General features: G+C 36.5%; 1 protein-coding gene across 1 annotated transcript in view; it reads right to left on the reverse strand.

Annotated features, from left to right (window-relative positions):
* The window catches only part of GV1, a 92,552-nt gene continuing 70,981 nt past the window's right edge, over positions 1-21,571 (reverse strand). Inside the window, exons 3-5 of the mRNA XM_073983959.1 lie at positions 6,737-6,933; positions 1,122-1,485; positions 1-771 (exon numbers count right to left, since the gene is read on the reverse strand). Of these exons, the coding sequence (XP_073840060.1) occupies positions 421-771; positions 1,122-1,485; positions 6,737-6,933 (912 nt within the window). The 3' untranslated portion in view covers positions 1-420. The remainder of the gene's footprint in view (positions 772-1,121; positions 1,486-6,736; positions 6,934-21,571) is intronic.

Raw genomic sequence — 21,571 nt, forward strand, 5'->3', positions numbered from 1 at the left:
TTTTATTGTATTTATAATATATGATTATATTTATTTACATGTAAAATTATATATAAGAAGTAAAAACATGATTATTATAATTTGATTATCCTTTGAGGAATTTGTTTAAAGATCGGCATTGATTTGTTTGTTGAATGACAGATTTAATACTCTATTTACAATTTGTGATTTTGTTTTAATTTACCAAAGAAAATATGGCAAAAACGTATACATGCAGTATATGTATGTATGTATGTGGGAATATTAGTGTGGTGGTGAACGTGGTCAATTTTATGTTGTGATGTGTAAGACAAAAAAAATAAAGGTTTAATTTCGTTTTAACAATAATACAAATTAATATCAAATGGAACTCTTTCATGTGTACATATGTAGTGGTAGTTGTAAACAGACTTAGAACTATTTCACTCTACTCAGGGAAATTCAACTTTTCTTGTTCAACTTTTCCTTTAGTTTCAATGTTGAATCCTTGGGATAAATATGTTTTGCATAGAATTTAAACGAAGACTTTGTGGAGGTGGCTGTTGTTGTAGAGGTTATCGTAGATGTTGTGGGCTTGGCAGAAGTTTGTGATGTATTTACGGGGCTGCTGGTTGTTACAGGATATGTAACATTAACTTTTTCTGTGGTTGCTACTAAATTCTCAACTTTATTTGGATATTTTACATTTGGCAAATCCTCTTCATCAGTGGGAGCCCATACGGGAATTTCAGCTGGTACATTACGTTTCGATGTGGCCTCACTAACGCTATCATTTTCCTCAAGTTCAGAATACTACAGAAATGACAAAAATTGTTAATTGATGCATTTTTCATAAAAACATTCGAATGAGTTTTGGTTAGTTTGTGGAAAAAGATAAAGAGATGGAGAGAGAAAGAGTGAGAAGAAGAAATTTTCAATAACCACCAAAACAAAAAATATTTAAAAATATATATTATTTGTTTTATTTTTGTTTCCAAACAGCTTAACATAACACATCCATAGACTTTTAAAGCCAGAGGTAAGGGAAATAAAAAAAAAATATAATTTTTGTAAATATAAAAATGTGGGAGAATTAAAAAGCATCACTGAGGCAGTTTAAGGTTGCATTCTACTTAAAAATAACGATAGTTATAGACTCTTACATAATTAATTGGCACATATTTGACCTTCTCGTATACTTTGTATTTTTTCGTTTTGGCATTGTATTTGCCCTGCAATTTGTAGCCGTTTTCATTGTCGCTGGGAGAAAGTACATTCACTGCTGACGTTGTTCCCGCATATTTGTTGGTGACTGGCGCCTCGCTGGTTTTGGGTACCACAGCCACATAACGTGTACCCACATTGGGAATGTATTGTGGCGCCAATCCGGCAACTTGTTGAGTGTTCTGCTGTTGATAGTAGTTGGTTTGTGGCCTTAGTAAGGTTCCGTATTTGTTAGGATTTGTGTTGTAATTGACATTGGTATTGAGTGTTTGTTTGGGCCGCGAGGGCGGTGGCAATACATAACTGGAAATGGAAAAGAATGTAAAAGAAAAACAAAGAAAGGCAAGTAATTAATTTTGGGGTGACAATGTAAAAGGCTTAACCTAAACTAAAATTTAGTGGTTCAAGGAACAGAAGATGGTGGATTTGATTGAAAAAAAAATGTAAAAAGATATGACATTACTGATGTGCATTTTCTCATTTTTCAACACTTCTGAATTTTGCATGCATTCAAAGTTTTCTGTGGCCAAAAAACTTCCCTATAAACAGTTTTGGTATAACCTTCATACGATATATCTCCCGGTTTGATACTTCTCCGCAAAAATTTGAAAAACATAAGTCCCATTTGGTATCATCCAATAATTGTATATATTTAGAGTTCTCAGTAGTTTACACATAATTTGTTGTTGTAGCAGCGGCTATGTGTAGTTTGTTTTTCTTTTTCAATCGGCTTGTGGTTCTGGGTTCAGAAAGGATGCAACCTCAACAGGGTGCGTCCCTAGAGACCTGGCGGTCAAATGAATGGGCATTGTTTGGCAGTCGAATGAGTGAAACGTGTCATGTGGCCCGTTTACACACACTTGCCAAATATTTTGTGTCATATTATTAACTCCAGCCCAGTAAGAATTGAGTTGACTACAACATCCGCATTTGTCTATCTTCGAGTTGTACTTCAGATGCAATGAATGATTGAGGTCTCCCAGTAATTTAAGATGGCTGCATCTGTTTGAATAGCATTTAGTGCCGCCGTATAGGCTTGTTGATCTAGAGGTTCTCTCTAGCATATCTGTACCTCTATCTCTAGATCATGAGGATCTCTTCTTACTTGCCTGGGTGGAGGGTCTCTATGCATAAGTTGGTGCCCTGGATCACTAGGTCGATAATACCTAAACCAATACTGCATCGACAGCATTTTACTGTGCCGACGTATGAGAATGATCTACGACTCCTCATGGTGAATTGCCGACATAAAACCTGAAAACCCTGTTCCAGTCCTGCCGCCCTGAAACATTTTGACAAGTTAGGAGTTTCTTCCACTGAGTATCACTAACATTAGCAAACAATACCAGTGCTGCATAGTTTACCAATATGTCTAGTGCGTTATAGACGGCAGCAAGCTTTCCTTATCTGCACACCAATTTCTGCCGCCTAGCTATTTGAGAACATTGTTCCGCAGATATTGTGGCATGCTGTCGAATGTGACCTTTAACATCTCAGAATTCTTGATCCGCTTACCTGTACATTGAAGGATCTATCTACTATCGCTGTACATATGTATATGCATTAGGGCGGGGCGATTTGTATGGAAAAAGCCTTAATGGCCCTTCGCGTTTGTGATTCCCGGGATTGTACTGAGCAAAAAAGTCGACTAGACCACATGTCTAGGTGAAAACCGAGCCTCCCAATTTTGACTTGAAGTTTTTTAACCACGTGTTTGGATTTTTTGGCATATAACAGCCAAACCGTTGAGAATTTTGATCCAACACAAATACAAAAATTGTAGCCAAGACAATAAATAAAAACTCTCTAGTACATCGCAAAAGCACTAGAAGGCCCCTTTAGGCAGTTTTGGCTTTGAGGCAGTGCAAATTTTTCGGAAAATATCGATTACTGACACAGTGTATTTTCGGGTCCATGGACAACGAAAATACTTTGCTTCGTGTACTAGTGAGTTCGTAATAATTGTCTTGGCTACAATGTTTGTCTTTGTGATGGATCGAAAATCTCAATGGTTTGGCTGTTATATGCCACAATATCCAAAAAAATCAATAAAAAACTTAAAAAACTCGGAGATATTACCTCGCGTCGAGGGCCCCATGAACTCCACGTATGAAACTTAAAATCCAACCTTTCGAATTCCTCAAGATTATCTAATGTCACAAAACCCGTCCTGTCAAACGGCTTGTTCTGGTTGAGTCCTTAATTTACCTGCGTGGTTATTGCGGGAAGGGCTGTGCTATACTTATTCTGGATCTGATCAGCAATTTACTAATTTCCTCTAAGTCTCGAGCGGAGTAAGCCCTCAAGTGCCTTCTCACCTTGGTTAAGTACTCTACTCCAGGTTCACATAATTGTTTCAACATGGGCAAGAAGATCCGGTTCTCCACAAACTGTCTGTTGAATCGATAAGAGCTCTTCCACAGATATGTCACATCATCTTCGCAAAATATGACATATTTTCGGTCGTTTCTCATACGAGAATTGGAAAGCCATTTAAATATTGACCACAGTTGTCTAGTACCCATGATTATCGTAAGTTGTAGATGCGGAGTTCTAGCCATCTTTTGTGTTCATTTACTAACTCTAACTCTTGGAATACCCAGGTTGGTACGGCGGAGATCATCCACAGCAATTCTTCTGCTGGGAAGTTAGGTCTTATCTCCCATTTTACGTCACCATTGTGGTACACGGTCTGATAAATGACATGTTCAGACAACCCGCTATTTTCCTTGGATTCGATCACCTTGTTGCCATCGTCTCCGTTTTCTCATCCAAAGAATTGGACCCTTAATATCAGCAGAACCGATGTAGTCAGACAATTTTTATATTTTACTTGCAAAAGTTCAAATTTTTTCCATTGGGGGAGCCCCACCCCGGAATGGTGTCGAGATGCATTTTTGGCTACGTCCCTGCTCAGTAGTAATGCTTAAGCAACTGGATGAACCCGAGTGTCCTCAATTTATTGTGTCTTCAATTTGGAGCTAGGCAAGGGTGCCGGAAATAAGCGATTCGTAGAGGCCGATTTACCCCTGTCGCTAGCGATGATCCTAAAGGCACTACTCCTGCTCATAATGAAAAGCTGCTTCTCAGTTAGCGAAAATCAACATGGATTCTGGAAAATGGACAGTACCACAACAGCATTACCTGCCATATCAACACATATACGTCTAAGACTGAACCAGAAAAGGCCGTGCTACCGAACATTCGTGGTGGCTATTGACCTATGGAGAGGTTGTCTTTCCTCATGACCCATTGCCATGGACAAACACGGGGACGTGATGCTTTTGTCAGGCGAGCTAAAACAGTCACCCATATTACTTTAGATGGCTTCTGTATAACATCGCATCACCTGCCACTGTTCATTACTTAGGACGGAGTCGCAAGGCTTGTGATAAACATTGAAGTCTATTAGTCATACAGTCAACCATGACAAGTTGTTGGAGGATATAGAGAAGACAACTTTCCAGTGATTTTTCAAATTTTGGATAATAAACTGCCAGTCGTTTGTGGAAGTCAGAAATAATAAGTCTACGGGTGAAAAGGGGAGTCCTCCAAGGCGGGGTGATATTTCCGGAACAGTTTAACATCTTTTTTAAGTTCCACACCATGCAGATGGCATAGAAATCGTAATGTTGGGTTAAATATCTACATAGCAGACATAGTGCTGAGGGAAATGAAAATATCCGATGCTAATTCACTGACACACTTTTCACCATCTGGACAGCCGAAGTGAAGCTCTCCTGAACATATTGATCGATGGTATCCTGATTTCGACCACTAACTACTCGAAGAATTTATGCGTAACGTTCGATTGGGTGCTGACAAAGAAACCTCTTGACCTCTTACAATCTAATAGACCTGCAAGTGATAAGCTATGTGGTGCCAGTGAGGTATGCACATACAGATGCCGATGCACCAGGGCAACAAGATATTGTTGATGCAGTGCCTTTTTACTCTCTGACTAGGGTTATCTGGTAATAGCCTCTGAGGGCCACCTAATCCATGCATCGCAACTATAATGACTTGTGGTGGATCCAGTTGTGAGAGACAGAACTCTACCAATGTCTGGAATTTTCTTCAGTTCCGCGGTTTTGCTCTCAAAACGAAAAAAAATACGGGCATGCATGTGCTGAGTTGGCAGCCGCTGGCCGAAATATTTCAAGTTTCCGGTCAATTCGGTACGTAGAACTGCTGGGATTTCAGTGGGTAGAAAGCCTTCATTCAAAAACGTTTCAGTATAAAAATTACCAGATCTTTTAACAGATTGTTTTTAAAGTGTCTGTGCATATTTTCGAATATTTCGGTTTTTCAAATGATTGAGGATAAAAGTTCGACCCGTCTGTCGCAGCCTACATTTAGCGAGTATACACCTTTAACATGGGACATCGTTGATAGCAATTTTATAAATTTGACACATCCGTTTTTGTATTCTGGCTTAGTGCTGAACTGTTCATAGACTAATTTTTATATTATCGGAGTTCGAAGATATTTTCTTATAATTTTTTATACCCTCAGCATTTATGCTAACGAGGGTATATACACTTTCATACGGGCAAAATGTGCCTCATCGAAATAATGGTTTTGGACCCCAAGTATGTTTGGACGAAATGTGTTTCAGACAATTTGGAGTCAATTGAGCAATGTCCGTCCGTCTGTCTGTCTGTCTGGCTGGCTGGAGCGCACGATAACTCTCGAACGGATGAACCGATTCGGTTCAAATTTTGGCTTTCATAATATTTTGGCCAAACCTAGTTTAAGTTCGAAGATAGGCTATATCGGTCCACTCCTTCGGAAAATTTGTGCGCACGATTACTCTTGATGGGAGTAACCGATTTGGTCCATACTTTGCCCATCGTAAAATGTGTACCAGACTTACATAATGTTTCAATATAGACTCAATCGGCCCACTCCTTCGGGTACCTCCCACACAAAATTTCGGAAAAGTTCAGCTTCGGACCTGCTCTCGAATCGCTTTGATTTTTGTTAAAGCAACTTGCATTCGCTGCCTCAATTACGAAGGTAACAGTTTTTTCAGGGGCAAATCCACACATCGTGAGCGAACAGCCCGAAGGGTGTAAAAACCCCCTATGGCACCATATGTAGTGGCTGGAGATCCACTTCCATAATGGTCAATGTCAATCGTATTTCCTCCGCAAAACTTTTGCTCTTTAATCTTAATCAACATTTTTGTCGTTTCATACGCCCAAAATTTTTAAAACCTTCTAAATACATAGGTTTTTTGCGAAAAAAAAAAATGGCTGAGGGTATATCTCTGTCGGCCAAACCGACTGATATTTTTTACTTGTTTTTTTTTGTTAAGGGGAGATGTAATGTTTAGAACGAGCATTGATGTTATCTGCAGTTGATATCTAGTAATGCGTACAACTTATCAACATGTCAACTCAGACCTTAAAAAATCGTGGTTTACTCTTGTCTTGAAATTGGTTCTGAGGTGCTTTAGTTAAGGCGTTCTTCCCATGAATATACGTCTGATAGGGTTTGTCCTCTATAACTTTTATTTAATTAATATATTTTTTTAATTTTGTTTACTCACACATATGGATTCGGATTTGGTATATCATTACTAAGATCTTCCCAGACGGGCGCCGGTTCCCGGAATGGCGGTATTGGTCTTACTGTGGTGCGAGGTGTTGGTGGTATAATAGGGCCGGTGTTTGTATTCCAATCCACTCGTATCGCTGTGCTTAGGGAAGCTAAGCAAGTGACTAGCAGGTAACTGATTCCAGTAAGCTGTAATGAAACCAAATGAAAAGAAAAACGAATGAGAAAAACACATTTACATACACATGAACATTTTCACAAACACATCTCTCATCTAATAGGAAATTTTAGCAAAATTGTGAATTTTACATTCTAAAAATGCAAAATCATGACTTGATACATTAGCATTGCCCCAGTAGCAAAGATACACATGCCGATAAACTGATACCGGCAAACTCACATTCAACTCTTGCAGTCTTGCAAGAGTTTTTCGGTTGCATTTGAATTGGGTCTTTTGTCAGTGTCGTGATTGTCATTGTGACAAACTAAACACTAAATAATTTGTTTATTATTTAAACAGAAATTATTACTTCACACCTTTGGTAGGCAATACCACGGCACGGGTAAGACACTAACAATGCCAGCCACAGCCACATGATGTATGTGACAATTGTATAAATTTGACGCATAATTCATTTAGTTTGGTGACATTTTGAACGGATCATTTAAAATAATGCATCTAAGGCGTTATTCGAGCTGGTGGTGTAATGTAATTGGTGAGGGTGTTTTGCATTTTTATTCAGCATTGCAAGCAGAAAGAAATGTAAATACAAAAGTTAAGTCTTTGCTCACGTTGCTTATTGTAGTGTTCAAGTTTGTGTCTTAATTCTTTTGTTTTTTTTTTTTAATATTGTGGCCTTATGTGGGCTTCATGTCATTGTATTCTCATTAGTGCCACACTATGGCATTAGAATTAAAATGCAATTATATTAAGCTTTAGTCGATATCCAACGGATAGTTGCATTGTTCCATATTTAATATTTTGCTATAGTTGCTGTTGTTGCTATTGTTTTTGTAATGTCATTTAACATTTATGTTAGCTCAAACAATTAATTACACATTTCAATTTCAATATTTGATTTCATTTGATTTGATATGAACTTGACACCATAATTCAATTTGTTGTAATGTAATTGGCAATTATTTTCGTTTTGTTTTGTTTATTTTTCGTCATTGTTTTTACTTTTTTCTTATGGTGAGGTAAACATTGTTAGTATTGCTGTAACAAGACATTTTTAATTTCAACAAGTGTCATATTAGCCACTGAAATACGTGTAAGTGTGAATAATCAATCAATATAACAACCAACGAGGCACTGCATTTCGGTGTTAAGACTGAAAATATTCCTCATGAATAGACAGCGGAATTTTATGAAACCCCTATTTTTTGGTCCGATTCATGTCAAATTTTGGGACTGGGCATATTTTTGGCTTCTGATTAAATTGCAATCGAAACATATGACATATGCAAAATTATGCAAAACGCATAAATTTTTGCATATGCAAAATTTATGCATTTTACATATTTTCTAATGCAACAAATATTTCAATAATAGGTACAAACATGTTTGTATGTAAAATTTTTCTGTTTAAAACACTTTTCAGACAAGTCAATAAAATAGAGAAATGTATAACCACAGCCTCAACCATCAAAATACCAATAATCGGGAGGTATCGTTCTATGGGGGATATATGAAGACCTGAACCTAAACCGACAAATTTTAGGTGGAAAGTTGTTTACCCCCAAGGAAGACTTAATACCAAATTTCAGCCATTTTGGCAGGATATTGAGGCCACAACCTTCAAAATACCGGAAATCGGAAGACACCGCACTATAGGGGGCTATATTAAGATGTGGACCTATACCGACAAATTTCAGGTGGAAAGTCTTATACCCCCAAGGAAGACTTAATACCAAATTTCACCCATTTTGGAGGGTTATTGAGGCCACAACCTTCAAAATACCAGAAATACGGAGGTACCGTTCTTTGGGGGCTATATGAAGACGTGAACCTATATCGAGAAATTGCATGTGGAAAGTTGTATACCTCCAAGGTAGACTTAATACCAAATGTTAGCCATTTCGGAGGGATATTGAGGCCACAACCTTCAAAATACCAGAAATCCGGAGGTACCGTTCTATGGGGGCTGTATGAAGACGAGGACCTATATCGGGAAATATCAGGCGGAAAGTTTTATACTTCCAAGGAAGACTTAATACCAAATTTCAGCCATTTCGGAGGGATATTGAGGCCACAACCTTCAAAATACCAGAAATCCGGAGGTACCGTTCTATGGGGGCTATATGAAGACGTGGACCTATACCGACACATTTCAGGTGGAAAGTCTTATATCCCCAAGGAAGACTTAATAACAAATTTCACTTATTTCGAAGGCATATTGAGGGCACAACCTTCAAAATACCAGAAATCCGGAGGTACCGTTCTGAGGGGGTACGTGGGTCGTGGACCTATATCGAAAAATTTCAGGTGGAAACTTTTATATCCCCAAGGAAGACTTAATACCAAATTTCACCCATTTCGGAGGGATATTGAGACCACAACCTTCAAAATACCAGAAATCCGGAGGTACCGTTCTATGGGGGCTATATGAAGACGAGGACCTATATCGAGAAATTTTAGGTGGAAAGTTTTATACCTCCAAGGAAGACTTAATACCAAATTTCAGCCATTTCGGAGGCATATTGAGGCCACAACCTTCAAAATACCTGAAATCCGGAGGAACCGTTCTGAGGGGGTACGTGGGTCGTGGACCTATATTGAAAAATTTCAGGTGGAAACTTTTATACCTTCAAGAAAGACTTAGTACCAAATTTCAGCCATTTCGGAGGGATATTGAGGCCACAACCTCCAAAATTCCAGAAATCCGGAGGTACCGTTCTGTGGGGGCAATATGAAGACGTGTTATGCCAAATTTTAGCCATTTCGGAGGGATATTGAGGCCACAACCTTCAAAATACCAGAAATCCGGAGGTAACGTTCTATGGGGGCTACATGAAGACGAGGACCTATATCGAGAAATATCAGGTGGAAAGTTTTATACCTCCAAGGAAGACTTAATACCAAATTTCAGCCATTTCGGAGGGATATTGAGGCCACAACCTTCAAAATACCAGAAATCCGGAGGTACCGTTCTATGGGGGCTATATGAAGACGTGGACCTATATACCGACACATTTCAGGTGGAAAGTCTTATATCCCCAAGGAAGACTAATTACCAAATTTCACCCATTTCAGAGGGATATTGAGACCACAACCTTCAAAATACCAGAAATCCGGAGGTACCGTTCTATGGTGGCTATATGAAGACGAGGACCTATATCGAGAAATTTTAGGTGGAAAGTTTTATACCCCAAGGAAGACTTAATACCAAATTTCAGCCATTTCGGAGGGATATTGAGGCCACAACCTTCAAAATACCAGAAATCCGGAGGTACCGTTCTATGGTGGCTATATGAAGACGTGGACCTATATCGAGAAATTTAAGGTGGAAAGTTTTATACCCCAAGGAAGACTTAATACCAAATTTTAGCCATTTCGGAGGGATATTGAGGCCACAACATTCAAAATACCAGAAATCGGAGGTATAAGAAGACAATTTTCTCTTACCGACGAATATTTTACGTATCAAAAAACACATTACAAATGTCCTTATAAACCCATTATTTAACAAGAACCTGTCGCCAGAAATATGTATTAAATCTTTGGCTTATTTAACTACTTATTTATCGACATTAATTGTGCAAAAAATAAATACTTATTTCCGGCGACATGCTTTAGTTAAAATAATGGGTTAGTTAGGAGAATTCTAATGAGTTTTTTAGGTCCCCTACCATCGAGTTAAGAGTAGGACTCACCAGTTCTCATCGATGTGAGAGAAGTCTCCTCATGTCCATTAGATCGATGGATAAGCCCGGTTATTTTTATAGTATAAACTAGCAGACCCAGGTTCGCGTTGCTGGTCCGTCGTAATGAGTTTTAATGACAACTTGTTATGGACTTTATGCTTGACAATTCAAAAATAGGTATTTTTTATCTCACTTCTTTGGAAAATTGTCAAACAGAGGAGAATTTTAAATTTATCAACAGATTTTTGCTGTAACCTTTCTATTCGCTTACGGACTTTGTCGGATTGCCCATTGATGCTGTTTAGGATTTATTATCGTCAATTTCCCCTGTCTTTATCCTAAAGCGATCTAATTATAAAAGTTAAAAATTGGTTAAGTCGAATTCTCTCGCTTATTGAGACATACATATATGTTTTAGTTTTTCTTGGCTGATGGACCATCGATCCTCACCATTTAAGGAAATTTGTAAATATATCGTTTTTCTTTATCGGGGGCGCAACCACCGTTGTCTTGAAAATTAATTTGCAAGACGATGCACTCAGAAGTTCAGCAAATATAGCGATTATAAAACAATAGGACTCGGAACATTCCTGAACATTTTCTGAAAATTGCATGAAATTAGGTTCACTAGGTTTGGAAAAATAATGTATTGAAAAGAGTGGGGGTGGTCATCAGTTTTCAAGATGTAATCTATTTAAAAAAGTGGGCGTGATGCGGTATTTTGGCTCCAAATATGTACCCAGGGTACACACAGCCCCATTGCCTCCCAAAATTTATGCTGAAACCTATATAATCTAGGGATACGCAGTGAAATGCTATAATCGGTTTTTCGATCATTCGGTTTTTGTGAAAAACTTAAAACTCTATTTTCGGTTAGTCGATTATTTGAGAGTGTTCAAAAAGTCGACTTTCGATTAATCGTTAACCGCCGAAAACCGATTATAATCGACCATTTTCGTTGATGGGATCCGTGATGGTTATACATATGTATGTATTAAAAAGTACCATTGATTACGCGGTTTTAGCACGCCCAATAGTCAACTACGACTAATAGTCGACCACGATTAATAGTCGACTACGAATAATAATAGACTACGACTAATGGTTGACTACGAATAATAGTTGACTCCGTCTTCCGAAAGTCGATTAAGAATAATCGATTATCCGGTTTTCGCACATTCAATAGTCGACTACGACTTTTGGAAATATTACGGCTAATAACCGATTAATCGATTAACCGAAATCGATTTTACATATCCCTAATATAATCATCCCACCACCTCCGAAATTCATAAAATATACATAACAACGGCAAACATTAATCTTTTGTGGCAAATTTAATGGATATCGATTCAGTAGTATTGGAGATATAACATGTTTAAAAAACAGGCGTGATCGAGTCTTTAGGCCATAAAAACCTAAGTTGGGTTGTGACGGTATTTTATTTGTATTCATAAAGATATGGCGTTTTTTCAAATATGGCAAATGGATGTACCCCGCGCCTTCGAAATTCATGAAAATATCCATCATATTTTCAACGGGGGCCATCCATGCACATTCCCTGAATATTTCAGGAAAATCGGTTTGGTCAAGCCTTTGGGTCCTAAAAAGGTGGTATCATTACCAACGAACGACATTTGATTTTTATTTATAAATATAGTTATGACTCCAAACCATATAGCCACCTGAAGGAGTGCGGCCTTATAAATTATATTTGTGCATATTAATTTAATACACATTGTCATTTATTGAATAATTTCTCATCAATTCTCATTGTTAATATCATTTTGCACTAAAGTTGTTAATGATTACAATGCATGTTCGTTCATAAATTCAGCAGACTCGTATCGCAACACAATTGAACAAACAAATCGACAGGTGGATGATAGACAGACAAACAACAAGATAGCGATAAAAAATAAATAGTTGTGTTGTTTTTGCTTTATTTATTTCATGGTTAGTGGATTTTATGCAACATTTCTCTCTCCACAACATTTCATCTCACCCAATGAAACGTGTTTCCTGAGACTAGTAACCCACTGCCACTGCTGTCGTTAGCCGGCGTGTGTCGACAATGCAAGTGTGCATTTATTTTCACATTTTTCCATTTCGCTTCATTACTTTTTTCATTCAACACACATTATTTATTTCAAACATGCATTATTATCGAGTTTGTTGAATTAAATCAACAACTATTTCACATCGCAATGAAGCCTTTGTTTTAGCGCCCACAGAAACAATGGCAGTGGTGGCATGGTAGACGGCCAGTCGGACGGAAATTAATAAATATTCATTCATTCATTGGAATCGTTAACAGGGCTACAGGTTGTTGTTTTTTTGTGTTCTTGAAATCTTGAAATTTTTATTCCGATTTAATTATTACAGAGCAAAAACAAGGACCAACAGCAACAACAAACTGCATTTCTTGCTAAAGAATTTCTGTAATCGTAAATAAAATGTTTAAATAGCAATAAACACGTAATGAGTTCGGTCGTTATTGGTACCTAAAGGTTTTGATAAAGTCACTGTTGTGGTTTCTGTGACAGCAGGCAGCACCACCGAAAGAAGACCTATAAATCTTTAATAAATATAGTCCATTGTAAGTGATATTATTTTAATTGCCTAATAAATATTAATGTTAACTGATCATGAACAAAGATAACTGTAAATATAGTTATAATTTTGAGTACAAAGAAAATATATGTAAAGAATTCTTAAGTGGAACCGAGAGTTACCAACCACAAGGCAAAAGCTATTTGGAGAGACTATTACTATATATGTTCCCACAAACATCACCGAAGGGACAAGAGAGTCTTCCTTCATACACGCAGAAAAATATAAGTTAAAAATATGTTTGGATCCAAAACAATATTTGTTTGTGATTGGTTGCAAACAAATATATGTTTGGATCCAAACCTAATTTCTTTGTGTCCAAACAAATATATGTTTGCAACATTTTGTAACATATGTCAATTTTATTTGTTTGGGTACCAACATATTTTTAATGTTAGAACCTATTTTTAATGGGTGGAGAGAGTATTTTTGTCAAAGAAAGTAACAACAGGGCTCTCGCGGCTGCGGAATTCTGTTTTATAATAAAAAGCTGTGTGTATGGTGTAATAGGAGACGCATAAACTTTGGTGGTGTGTATGCGGCCAAACACGTGTGTTTCGTGCTTTGCTAACCAACGTAGCAAGCGAAGAGCAAAGGAAAAATGGTATTACTTATGATATTCTTTTTTATTCAGTTTTCTAAATACAATCGTTGAGTAAATACGGTAAAGTGAGTGAATAAAACAGTGTTTTGTGTTTTCTTAAAGAAATTGTGCTTTTTAGTAAATTAAATGCCTATTACATTTTATAATTGGAAATTTTATAATTGAATCAAAAAGGTGAATGGAAATATTTTATTGGACAATGAAGAAATCGCATTTAATATTGGTAATTACATCAATACATTTTTCATACACATACATACATATGTATATTACATTATACAATCATTTCCAGATTGCCGATTTCCCGCTTATGATTTCAATCTTGAGGAAAATGTGTTGTATTTCACAACTAAGAAGAAGCGTTCAACGATTTTAAAAGTGTGACATTTTATAAATTATGTCATTCCTTATTTCTTTTATTAAAGTCTATTATGTATTTCTTTGGAATTTTTTATGTACCTATGTGTCTGTTGTTGCTTTTGTGTTTGGTATTTCTATGCCTTTCAATAAACCACCACCATTTATAAATGTGTGTATATGATAGAGATAGCCAGTGAGCGCTTACTGAGAGCAAGTGAGCATACATTTCAATGCGTTTTACCTTGAAATTAACGCTCCCTTGCTCTCAGTAAGCGCCCACTCGTGCATTTATTTGTTTTTTGTGGCTTTTGTGTTTGTATTTGTTTGCACCCAAACATATATTTGTTTGCAGGACCCAAACATATGTTATGTTTGGGACTGACTGCAAACAAATATATGTTTGCTGCAAAATATGTTTGGGACATATGTTAGACAGGCCTTTTTTTCCTCCGTGTATAAATGAGTGCTCAACGGTGTGTCTTAAGACACCAATTGTGAAGAAGTTTTAGATGATTGAATTACTCTGGGAATTTTGCCAACAATACACTGCTTTCAGTGTACAATGCGGATGTGCTTATCATCATACCACAGTGGCACCTAACTAAGAAATGATTAATTCCACGGAACTGTTTGTGTGCTGGTGGTAAATTGTATGACTTATCTTGGTCCGTATTTTGTTTTAAGTCGAATCTGGCTTCGAAGCCAAAAGTCAAAAGTGTCTTTAACATTTGACAAGACTTATACTGCGAAAAGAAGATAAGTGTAGGCTTTATTATTGTAGATTCGAGAACAGGGCTCAAATAAATACAAACAATGATTGTGAATCTACATCTAGAATATCAAAGCTCTTTACAAAGAAGGTTTATTTTACGTAGAGACTAGTGTACTTCGAAATTGCCGCAATAATCTTATTGCATAAAGTGCAATAAAATGCGTAAGGCGACACAATTCTGTATTCTGGTTGTAATTAAACTGGACATAAATTTGTCTGACGTTTTGGTAATGTAGGGGGTGTAAGATACAAATCAATGTTCCTGACTGGTTTTAACATGACAAAGGCCAGAACTTATTTTGGCTCCTCTTTCATCTCACATAGACACAAAGCTAACCATGTCATGAAAAGAAGAAAAGGAAAAATAAACCCCTCTTAAGTTTTAAGGACCATGATCTGCGAATATATACCTGGAATGTTCGGACAATTTATAGAAAATGTGTATTATACGAACTGCCAGATGTTCTGCCAAGTACAAGGCCGATGCTATACGATATATTAGGAAAGGCGTTATAACAACAACTAAAGGTGACACACTGTATTAAAGCTATCATGATATAAAGAGACGAGTTTGTTTGTTCGGAGGTTAAAAGATCTGAAAGACTTGCAACAATTCAGTTAAAAGCCAAATTTTTCAACGTTAGTCTAATCTGCGCCCATGCCCGAAGACAAGGCAAGCAGATCAAAGATACATTTTAGAACGCTTAAAAAACATATGGCTGGTGTCCTGCCTATGACCTAAAATTGATTCTAGGTGTTTTAATACCAAAATTGGAAAGCAGAATATCTTTGGTCAAACATTCGTGAAATTCAGTCTCCACAATGACAGACTGATAGACTTCGCAACGGCGAAAAACATGATAGTGCTGCTAACTACCATATTGTTTAAGCATCTCACATTTATAAGATCGGGTGGCTATCGCCAGATAAAAATATGGGATACAAACAAATTGCTCACGATCAAACCGAAGAGGACATTGATTCGAATAACTACCTTATTACTAGAAAGGTGTATTCTATGCAAATGCATATATGGTTAGGACGGTTGTAGAGAAGATCTGATTAGACAGAAACTCGTTCTATCACAAAATAAAACGAATTAGGACCAGAAATTTTTGCATATTTTGCATATCGTCCATATTTTTACATATCTGCATAAAATGAGCATGTGCAAAACCATATGCAAAAATATATACAAGGATTTGTGGTCTAAAAATCCCACCGAAATGGCTGAAATGTGGTATTAAGTCTTCGTTAGAGGTATGAAACTTTACACCTGAAATTTGTCCGCATGGGTCCACGTCTTCATACCGCCCCCATAGAACGGTACCTCCCGATTTCCGATATTTTGAAGGTGGTGGCCTCAACATCATACTTAAATGGCTGACATTTTGTATAAAGTCTTCGTTGGGAGTATAAAACTTTCCACCTGAAATTTGTCAGTATATGTCCACCTCTTCATATAGCCCCCATAGAACATTACCTCTCGATTTTCGGTATTTTGAAAGTTGTAGCCTCAATATTATACCGAAAGGGCTGAAATTTGGTATTTAGTCTTCCTTGGGGGTATAAAACTTTCCACCTGAAATTTCTCGATATAGGTCCACGTCTTCATATAGCCCCCATTGGACGGTACCTCCGGGCTTCTGGTACTTTGAGGGTTGAGGCCTCAATATCCCTCCGAAATGGCTGAAATTTGGTATTAAGCCTTCCTTGGGGGTATAAAACTTTCCACCTGAAATTTGTCGGAATAGGTCCACGTCTTCATATAGCCCCCATAGAATGGGTGAAATTTGGTATTAAGTCTTCCTTGGTGGTATACAACTTTCCATCTGAAATTTGTGGGTATAGGTCCACGTCTTCATATAGCCCCCATAGTACGGTACCTCCCGATTTCCGGTATTTTGAAGGTTGTGGCCTCAATATCCCGCCAAAATGGCTGAAATTTGGTATTAAGTCTTCCTTGGGGGTAAACAATTTTCCACCTAAAATTGTCGACTTAGGTTCAAGCCTTCATATAGCCCCCATAGAACGATACCTCCCGAATTCGGTATTTGGAAGGTTGAGGCTGTGGTTATACATTTCTCTATTTTATTGACTTGTCTGAAAAGAATTTTGAACAGAAAAATTGTACATACATACAAACATTTTTGTACCTATTATTAAAATATTTGTTGCATATGTCATATGTTTCGATTGCAATTTAATCAGAAGTCAAAAATAGGCCCAGTCCCAAAATTTGACATGAATCGGACCAAAAATAGGGGTTGCATAAAATTCCGCTGTCTATTTATTACAGCAAAGGTACGTTCCCGATTACACGTATGTATCAAAAAAAAGCATTAACAAATACAATACACACGGAAGTTGGGCATCGGAATGATGCAATCTCAACAGCTAACCGCAGCCTATTCCACTCAACTTGCCCTATTGCTTAATGGATGCACTTTTCGATTTCGATTATATAACAGCATATGCGGCAATCAGTTGCAACATGTAACGCTCGAAAGTGGTATCGGGAGAAAAGAAGAGAAACGTATTTTCCTCAGGAAAAAGAGATCATGGACATTCAATCTATACCACCCGGCCAGGATGAGTTAAGACAGCAAACAATTTGGCCGCAGTAACCGATGGTTCATGGGCTGTTGAAAACGGTAGGCGACATGCTGATAAAGTGTATGCATCTGTTAGTTAGCACCATCTAGCAGGAGGAACGCGTACCGGATGATCGGAACCTGAACATTCTATGTCCCGTTCACGAGACAGGAATAAAGCGCGGTACACACCATATGTATGAACTGTATAGACATTGTTGAAGATTATATCGTAATGTGTACTACGAACTATTTTGTCGTCACATGAGTTGAAGGTTTTTGTGTCACATTCGAGAGAGTAGCATCACTGTTGTAACTTAAATTTCTCAATTAACTTCATATTGATTTTCCAGTGATTAAACTACTTTTGTTATACAATATCAGTATAAAAAATGTTTATAAATGCTAATGTTATGCTAAACCCTTATAAGCAGTAACAAAATTCCTACTTCTTTGCCCACTTAAGAACTTATAAATATTTATGCCGCAGTTTGTTTTTATTTCCATATTAGAAATATGACACCAAATAATTGCGTGTCAGAAATTGTCAAGGCGAAGACAAGGCATAACTAAGAATTACAAGTTCAAATTTGCATATTGTCAACCTGCACTTCGTTCATTCGTTTCACTAAATATGGCAACAATTTGCCATGTTTTTTTATTCAGACTTCATAAAATGCCTGATGTTCGTGCAAATCATTAGCGGAAATTTTACAATAATTAAATAAATGTTTGTGGACGCAACTCAACATGAGAATGTTGTCTGGGGCCAAATTATAGCTTGTTGTATTGCATAAAAAGTTGCCTTGTCTAAATTTTCATCAATTCTTCCATCTGCCAACATTGGATGCTTTGGGCCTCAAAACGCCCCAAACAACAATCTTACAAACTAACATGTAATGATGATGTTGTTGCATTGGCAACTATCATCAGCAGCAGTTTGTGTGCTGGGAGGCATAGGATTTCTTGTCTTTCTAACAATTCGGTAAAGGTGATTTCTTCTAAGACATTATTACATAACAACAGCGGCAACAAACAAAGTGCTCAGCTATTAATAATCAGATGCTACTTGAAACTGCCCAAAATCTTAAAAAAAACACATTTTCAAGCAAGGCACAAACGTTACAGCAACAAAAGCTGGCAGCAGAATTTTAACAAACAAAGTAGTATGTCTCACATTTTTTGAAAGGCTTCAACAGATTCGACAACGCTCTATGGTGGTCACACTGTGAATGTGATTTGAATGTGCAATTTGACTGACTGACGACTGTGCAGATTTTCGTGTTGGTGATGTTCACAAATGAATGGCTTCTTTGGCAATTACATGAAATTAAATTGTGCAAATTAATAATATTCCTCATTTGTCGTTGCTGAAAAGACTTTTAACGTCGCCAAAGAATATCCAGCATAAGTCTTAAATTGCTTTGTTGTTTGTAACACAGCTCGGAAATGTTCTCTGATTTATACGATACTATTATAATAATGTGATAATAATTATTTTCATATTGTTCGCTACATTATAATTTAGGAAGAAAAGTTGTATAATTTGTTAAATATTCAAAAAGGAATTGCCCAAATTAAGAACAACAAAATGTAATGATTAAAGTTTGCATAATAATGTAAGTTCGTCTACCAAGACGTTTAATTACTCAAAGATTGTGGGAACAAATGTTTATAAGTATAATATGGTATTTTGGCGGTATTTCCTGAGTATTTCACCCATGTAAAACTTCTATAAAAGTGTTGCCTTAAAACCCAACGTTCGGACTCAGCGATAAAGAGTAGGTCCCATATCATTGAGCTAATATGAATCGGGGTGCACTTATTGCTATGAAAAAAGTCTCCTGCCTCCCTTGTCCCTTAAGGGATGTTTGTGGGAACATATGAATGTAGCTAAAGTGGGATTTGAAAGTCATGCGTACCATTTTATAAAAAAAATGTTGAATATTTGTTGGGTGGGGGTACCCGAAAGAGTGCACTGATCCAAAGTTTGCACTAAATCGCATGATATGTTCCATATTTATTGGGTTTCAACACCATTCTTTCGATGAACCAAAACTATATTAAGCGATGACCGCACTTGTAAATTTCAGAAAATCGAAAAAAAATTATGGGCTTATTGTAAATATTTAAATATGGATTATTTTAAAGTATAAGTATCATAGAATATGTGGTGAAACTTTCAAGTCGATCGGAATAAAATTGGCTGAGATATGAGTGTTGGAAGGGGAAAAATCGTTGTGATTTGTATGTAACATGGAAACTAAAAACGTGTTTTTCTCAAAATTACATTTTGAAAACGCTGCCAACTCTAAACCGATTATCACATAATTTTGTGGGCTTATCAAGGACATCAAAAACTAGTCCTTTATCGATCGATTTTATTTCTAATTTTTTTTGCCCGTTTTTTGACCCAGAAAATTTAAAATTTGTCTTTTCCCTAAAAACTAATATTTTTGTTTAAAAAATCGATGGATGAAGGACCAGATCTTTATGTTCTTAATAAGCATACAAAAATATATCGACACCTCCAAATAATAGTATGCTAAGTCTAAAAAGTGAGTTTTGCAGGAGAAGCTCTCAAAGTGTGGACATTTTTTTGAACTTCAGTACTATGCTAAGTCAATATTTGTTTATAACTTCGGTTCGGATTGACCGATCATTACCAAAATTTGACAGAATTTAAGTTAAAGGACGATCGACACCTCCAAATAATAGTTTGCTAATTCTGAACAGTGAGTTTGGCAGGACAGGCTCTAAAAGTTTGGAAATTTCTATGACCTTCAGTACTATGCTAAGTAAATATTTGTTTATAACTTCTGTTCGGATTGTCCGATTATTGCCAAAATTTGACAGAATTTAAGTTAAAGGACGTTAAATATAAAAATGTAAAGAACTTGAAAACATGCTAAGTCGACTTAGCATACTATTGTTTGGAGGCGTCGATATGACGAAGAAAAATTCTTTTAGATGAAAAAAACATTTACTAAAAATGTTAAATTTTTTTTCTTTTTTTTTTTGGAAAAAATTCATGAAAAATGGCTTTAATTGGGCTTTACACCTGGGGTCACGCCTTAAATAGAGAGCGAACAAACTGTTTAAACAACAGCAACTACGATTGGAACAACATACCTTTTTCACTCTAGGGATCATTGTTATTTAAGTATTTCTTTTTTTCTTTCAAATAATTTAATACCGAAAAAAATTTAGGCAATAACCGCACACAGTTAATATTTAAATATGTCTTTAATTTCAAAGAATTATTGATACTGACATTACTTTGCAAATATAAACTTACTTAAATAGATTTTATAAATGTTCTAAATTATGATCTATTTAAGGGTTTCAAGAATATTGCAAAAGTGGAACCAAATCTCAACATGCCTTATAATCACATTAAGAAAATATCTATGCAAAACATTGAAATGCATGAGACAACAAAACAAAAACCTGTTGTTGTCAATTATGAAATTAGATACATCGTAAGCTGTTTTTATGCTGTCACAATGAAGTTGATGAATTTCAGTTTTATTTATAAAACACAAGAATGATATCAGTAAATAGGATTAAAATGATTATTTAGATTTTTGCAAATGTAAAAAAACTAATAATAAATAATGTGTTAATTTGCAGCTATCACAATACAGTGGTTAGCATGCCTTCCTTGTACTCAGGGAGTAAGTGTTTCGAAACATTATATTAAACACATCGTTAGAACTCGAGATAAAGAAGTTATAAGTGAAACCTACTCTAGCCTCGTGGAAGACTTTTTGTAAATTGATAAAAATAAACATTCGTTAGTTTATGCTCCTGACCGGCTTATGGCAAAGACCAGGACTTAATTTGTTCCCCCTTTCACCTCTACAAGGTGTCATCCTCAAACTGACTTTAACACCCGTCGATGGTAATGAGATAACACATACAGTAGGGCTATAACCAAAAAAACTACCACGCCAGTAGTAAGTGCGGAATATTGTCCTGATAACGAAAACGCGTGTTTTAGTTCGAATCGGTGAA

Source organism: Musca autumnalis, unplaced genomic scaffold (genome assembly GCF_047663935.1).
Source record: "Musca autumnalis isolate F117 unplaced genomic scaffold, ASM4766393v1 scaffold_4, whole genome shotgun sequence".
In the NCBI taxonomy this organism is placed as follows: Eukaryota; Metazoa; Arthropoda; class Insecta; order Diptera; family Muscidae; genus Musca; species Musca autumnalis.